Source organism: Nansenia antarctica, assembly GCF_963989245.1.
Source record: "Nansenia antarctica genome assembly, chromosome: 2".
Lineage (NCBI taxonomy): Eukaryota > Metazoa > Chordata > Actinopteri > Argentiniformes > Microstomatidae > Nansenia > Nansenia antarctica.
In genome coordinates this window covers 18,239,759-18,245,758 of record NC_137675.1, presented here as the reverse complement: position 1 = coordinate 18,245,758, position 6,000 = coordinate 18,239,759, and the positions used below count along the sequence as shown (strand labels likewise).

The following is a 6,000-nucleotide window of genomic DNA, read 5'->3' as shown; positions in this document are numbered from 1 at the left end:
CCCCTCTCTCTCTCTCTCAGGAGCACCCTGGCCAACAGTTGTGGGACGGGTATCCGCTCCTCTACCAACGACCCCAGCCGCAAGCCCTTGGACAACAGAGTCCTGCACTCCGTTAAATGTGAGTCACACACACACACACACACACTATACGACTGTACAGTACTATGCTATCCTGATGCAGTTCTTTACTCTGCCTGACAGAGAATCATACCTGGTCTGAACGATGTTGAATTTCGCCGTTTTTTTCTAACACAGCGTCCTCTGACGGAGGACACAGATGTTTGTTTGGCGTGAAACACTCCCCATATTTGTCACCGCTCAGTACTTCCAAGACCATTTAACTGAACTGAACTTTCCCTCCCTCCCTCCCTCCCAGTTTACTGTCAGAACTTTGCGCCCAGCTTCAAGGAGAGCGAGATGAACGCCATCGCGGCGGACATGTGCACCAACGCGCGCCGCGTCGTCCGCAAGAGCTGGATCCCCAAGCTGAAGCTGCTGATGGCCGAGGGCGACGCCTACTCCGCCTTCCTCCCCGACGCCGTCAAGCTGGAGGCCGACGCCCTGGGGGCGGAGCACGGCTTTGACCCCGCCTCCCTGGAGGCCGCGGCGGCCCAGCAGAGCGACGCCGGCACCTCGGTGGCGGACGGCCTGGGGGGGGTGGGCGGAGACGGCAGCACTTTGTTCTGAAGTGAGTTGGAGCTGTGGGCGGCGGCGGCGGCGGCGGGGGTCAGCCCCGCCTCCCGTGATTCCATGACCCCCCCCGACCCCATGTGACCTTTCCTAGGTCGTCGTCCCCACCCCGCCACCCCCCCCTCCTCTGGTGTCACCCCCTGTCTCCCAGGTGACGCCTTCCTTCCTATTTTATGTTCTTGTCCGTCTTTCACATCTTAATCTCCCCCCCCCTTTTCCTGGGGGGGTTGTCAGATCTTAATATTCTTCCTACCATCCCTTCCTCCCTTTCTCTCTCTCTCTCTCTCTCCATCCCACAATCCTGTACAGAGTCTGTTGGGGGGGGGAGAGAGAGAGAGAGAGAGAGAGAGATGAATGGATAGAGAGAGGGAGAAGTTGGAAGAAAGGAGAGGAGGGGGGAGGGGGAGGGGGAGGGGGAGGGGGGTTCTTAAGTAAGGAGACAGGAGAAATTCTCATGTCCTTTTTGTTAGATCCCTTTTTGGTTGTGTCCATATTTGTTTTTGTTTTTTTTAACCACGATTGGCAAGGCCCCTTTCTCTCCCCCTTTCCATATCGCTGAAACACATTCCCTAGGAGAGGTGGGGGGAGGGTGGGCCTTTAGGGGGGGAGGGGGGGGGGGTGGTGTCTCTTCCTGCCCGTCTGATAACACTGTCTTGATAATGAATGTATCCGTTTTGAAGCGTCCAGGCACCTGTCGGTCTGAGGACACTAGATTGTATTCATCAGTTTATAAAAGAGACGCTGGAAGTCCCATTGAAGGCTATTATTGGGGGGGGGGGAGGGTTAAAGGGTTTATGGTATTCTGTATATTGGCACGACTTTTGGACCCCCCACCTTCCCCTCCCTCCAATCTCCCCCCCCCTCCCTCCACAAGAAAAGTTGACCATTCTTCCTTTTTTTTCTTTTTTTTTACTTTGATTATTTTCTTCTTTGTATTTTTTCGCTTTCGATTTGTCATTTCTCGTATTTTCTTTTCCTATGTGTTTTGGACTTTGCCAAGAACCTCCCGAACCAAGAGGAAATCTGTTACAGAGGGTTGTTAAGAATTTACGAATGAATGAATGAATGGACGAGTCTCTGGTCGAATTCGATGCAATATGGATTCTGTCTATTGTATGTACCCGAAAGAGAGAGAGAGAGAGAGAGAGGAGGGAGAGGCGGTTTGTTTACTGTGCTTTTAAACACCCCCTCCACCCTGAACCTAGTGAGCTCACGCCCATCGCCCTTTATCAACGTTTGAAGGAAATGACCCATGTACTAAAGTTGCATGAGCAGGCCCTCTCCAGATACTACTAGATCCACCAGTCTCTGCCCGTTGTTGACTCGCCACGTCGTGGATAAGGTGTTGATGTGTGTTAGTAAGTCTTTGTGTGGGGGGGGGGGGGGGGGGGGGGGAGGAGGCACCATTTTGTATTAGATTTGGTTAAAGAGTTGGGGAGGGAGGGAGGGAGGGAGGGAGGGAGGGAGGGGTGAGGTGGGGGTGTCTTAGGGACAGTGGTGCTGTTGACGTAGGCCTTAAGTACCCTCAAGCACTACTCTCTTGATGTCGTCCCCCCTGATGTGGACAATGGTGCTAAATGAGGCATTGGTACGAGGTGTGTGCGTGTGCGTGTGCGTGTGTGTGTGGGGGCACATGCGTGTTTGATGTCACGTGTGCTGCTGCGGGGAGAGGGAGGCCAGACGGCGAGTTCTCACATGCCTGGCCCACTTCTTCATCCATCACTGTATTGTGTGTGTGTGTGTGTGTGTGTGTGTGTGTGTGTGTGTGTGAGAGAGAGACTGCGTCCCGGGGACACACACACACGCCTGTGCTCTCTGACCAATGCAGCCGCAGCACACAGACAGCCATGCAACACCCTAATGTAGAACAGTGTTAAAACCACTCAGATGAGGGGGGGGAGGGGGTGTCGTCAAGAAGCCCCACTCTGATCAATGTCCTCCAGCTCATCAGTGATTGGGTGAATGACGGCTTGAGAATGTCCTCATGGGTGAGGTGTGAGATGGGGGAGGGGGAGCGGGAGCGGGTGAGGAGGAAAGCACCTTATGATGTGAGCGTCGATGGTGGCGGGTTCATAGTGGCGGTTGTTATGGTTATCAGAGTTGGTTCTGTGGTTTGTCATGGTGGTCCAACGGTCCAGTCAACGGAGGCCTGCTTTGTGTTCTTTGTGTTTGGCGTAGAATGACACAAACACACACACACACACACACACAGTGTGTCAGAGGTGAGAGGTCAAACGTAACACATTTCCCACACTTGGACTGCTAAGATAAACACCGAAACAGAGTGGTACATGAACATGGCGATGGGGGAGGGGGGGGGGGGGCATGAAAGACTTGGATATTACATTGGAATGCCCCTTTTCAAACAACCAAAAACAGAAGTGAGTTGTTTTTTTTATATATCTGGAAATGAAAAAACTGTTTAGATCAGTGTTAAGTATCAGCTTTTTGGCCTGGCTTTTGAGAGAGGCAATGTTTACGTATGTTCTGTTTTGTATATCGAGGTAAATCTTTTGTCTTTTTGATATAAAAGGCTAATTGTCAAAGAGCCGAGGTTCCTGAAAGTGTTTGGGCACTAGGTTGGGGGTCCAGAGCTTTTACCCCCCCCCCCCGACCCTGTAAACATGTGGTACGATCCCTGGAGACTTAACCAAATCCTATCACAGACTTGAGATAAAGAGAGGGAGGAAACAAATTTAAAAAGAAAGAGAGAATTGAGACATTTGCACATTTGTTTTTGAAATGCGTTTGTTTAAAACGCTGCCTTAAAGGAAAAGGAGTGTGCCTGAAAGTGAGTGAGTGAGAGGGAGGAGAAGAGTGGAAGAGGACAGTCTGTCTCCCGAGGGAGGGAGGGGGGGAGGGAGGGAGGCAGGGGGGGGGGGGGGACAGGACGGCGGGCGAGACGCTTGGATGGTTCAGTGTGAATGCATGCGTGCTGGTGTGTGTGTGTGTGTGTGTGTGTGTGTGTGTGTGTGTGTGCGCGCGCGCGCCTGCCTGCGTGTGTGTCTCGCTGTTCTTTTTTTTGTTTGGAGTTTTTTTTCCCCTCTCTTCCCTTCGTTGCCATTTATGGAGTCATGCATGTTAATGTCTGCCTCTCCAGGCGAAGAGCTTTGACTGCAGGAGCGAGGGAAAGTGTGTGTGTGTGTGTGTGTGTGTGTGTGTGTTCTCTCAATGCGCATGTCTGTAACAGGATGATTCTGCGTCTGGTCCGATGTGCTGCATACGTGTGTGTGTGTGCGCGCGTGTGTGTGTGTGCGTGGTCCCAATTGCGCGTGCCTATCGGTGTGTGTTGGTGGTTTGGGTGTGCAGCTTCGTAAATGTGAGTGCGTGTGTGTGTGTGAGCCGCGTGCACGCTCCACCGTGTGTGTGGGTGGGCGGTATGTGCGGAGGTCGGGATGAGAGGACTTTGTTTGTTTTTGTCTGACTCAGTGAGAGACACGTACAGTGCAGACGCAGGCAGACAGGAGATGGAGGTTCTTTATATATATATATACCGTATATGTATGCATGTAGGGGAGAGACACCAGAGCACATGCACATCTGGGACATTCTAAAGCTGCGTGACTAATTCTCAGAATCCCCAGACGCGCACGCATCCATCTATCCAGCCACACACACACACACACACACACACTCGTCATGCAATGTCACACATGCACACCCGCAAACAAATCTGGGAGGTTACAAAGCTCCACAGTGCACACAGACACACTCGCTCACACACACACACACACACACTCACGTACACACACACACACACACACATAGCTGGTACAGGGAGACAGTGTCCAGACAGAGGCATCAAACAGTAACGCCTTCCCTAAACAAACCATCAAATCCCATTGAAGTCCTAATCTGATTTGGCTGCTTCACTTTTCTTTTTTCTTCTCCTTCAATTCAATTTTCACTTTATGACCCAGATCTCAGCAAATGGCTGCAGCCTCGCCCAGCTCAGAGAATGACTGAGTCAGTGTGTGTGTGTGTGTGTGTGTGTGTGTGTGTGTGTGTGTGTGTGTGTGTGTGTGTGTGTGTATATAGGGGGTGGGTGGGGGGCGTTGGTGTGGTTACTGTCTAAACAACAGATGGGGCTGCCGGATGGGATGACTTAGTGTGTGTGTGTGTATGGATGGATGTGTGGGGTGTGTGTGTGTGTGTGTGTGTGTGTATATGTTTGTGCATATGTGCATAGCATTCATGTGTCACAGTCCATGTGTGTGCGGTCCATGTGTATGTATGACATTGCGTGTGTGTGTGGCTGAATGTGTGGCTGGCTGTGTGTGTGTGTGTGTGGCGTGTGTGGGTGGCGTCCGTCCGTCCCCGCGGGGAGACTAGTCTGACTGTGTGTTTTCTGCACCTTTTCTATCGGGAATGAGACGAGGCCGCGGCTGTGTCTGTCTCCCTGGCTCACCATGTACAGAGCACCTAGCCAGGACCTAGCCAGCCCAGATGGAAATATCAAGGAGACTATTGTTATTCCAACTGACATTTTCTTTTAAAAATCGTTATTGACTTGAGTGGGAAGAGGGAGAGAGAGAGGGAGGGAGGGAGGGAGGAAGGAGTGGTTCTATTGTCTAATCTCCTTCACGAAGAGACCTGTTGGTGAAGTATCTCCTGAGACAGGCAGTGTGACGAGGCATTGCGGCAGGCTCCTGTCATTTACGAGGCGCTGCAATCAAGACAAAGAAAGAGAGGCTGAGAGACAGAGATGGGGAGGGGGGGGGGGGGATCCTCCCCTGGCCTTTTGCCACAAAGATAAATATTTGGGTGTTTGTTTATGTGAGGGAGGGGCGGGAAAGGGGGGGGGTCATGGATTATGAGTCTGAATAGAGAAGCTAAGCTTTAGCGGCAATGAGAATCTTGGGGTATGCGGGGTGGCGGGGGGGGGGGGGGGATAGAGAAAGCTAGGCGTAGTTCAGACGCAAATAGTGAAGGGATATTTCCTCAGTAATGTCTGTCTGTCTGTCTGTTTTTTTACTTTGGAGAGAGGGCGATGACCAGAGGGAGCCCAGCGCTACTGAAAGGACAGGAGAGGTAGAATGAGGAAAAAAGACGAGTGTGTAATCAATGGGGAACACTCTCCAAGCACACCATTTTATGAATGAGGTTGAAATCGAGGGGGCCAGAGATGTTTAAAAAAAGATTAAAAACACAAAAAAACATATATATACTAGACCATGTTTTTTTTTTCTTTCTTTTAGAAGAGCTTTGTAGACATTTCAGACCATTGACGTTTTTTTTTCCGTTTTCGTTTTTACTTCATTGTATTATTTTGGTGTTTTTTTGCATTCGATAGTGTACTGTAGTGTTTTA

The 6,000-nt window shown here is 51.0% G+C and overlaps 1 protein-coding gene across 1 annotated transcript in view; it reads left to right on the top strand.

Annotated features, from left to right (window-relative positions):
• nacc1b (nucleus accumbens associated 1, BEN and BTB (POZ) domain containing b) overlaps positions 1 to 687 on the top strand; it is a gene marked incomplete at its 3' end in the record, with an annotated part of 8,511 nt that extends 7,824 nt beyond the window's left edge. Inside the window, exons 6-7 of the mRNA XM_080524772.1 lie at positions 21 to 118; positions 377 to 687. Of these exons, the coding sequence (XP_080380898.1) occupies positions 21 to 118; positions 377 to 687 (409 nt within the window). The remainder of the gene's footprint in view (positions 1 to 20; positions 119 to 376) is intronic.
• Between the last annotated feature and the right edge of the window lie 5,313 nt (positions 688 to 6,000).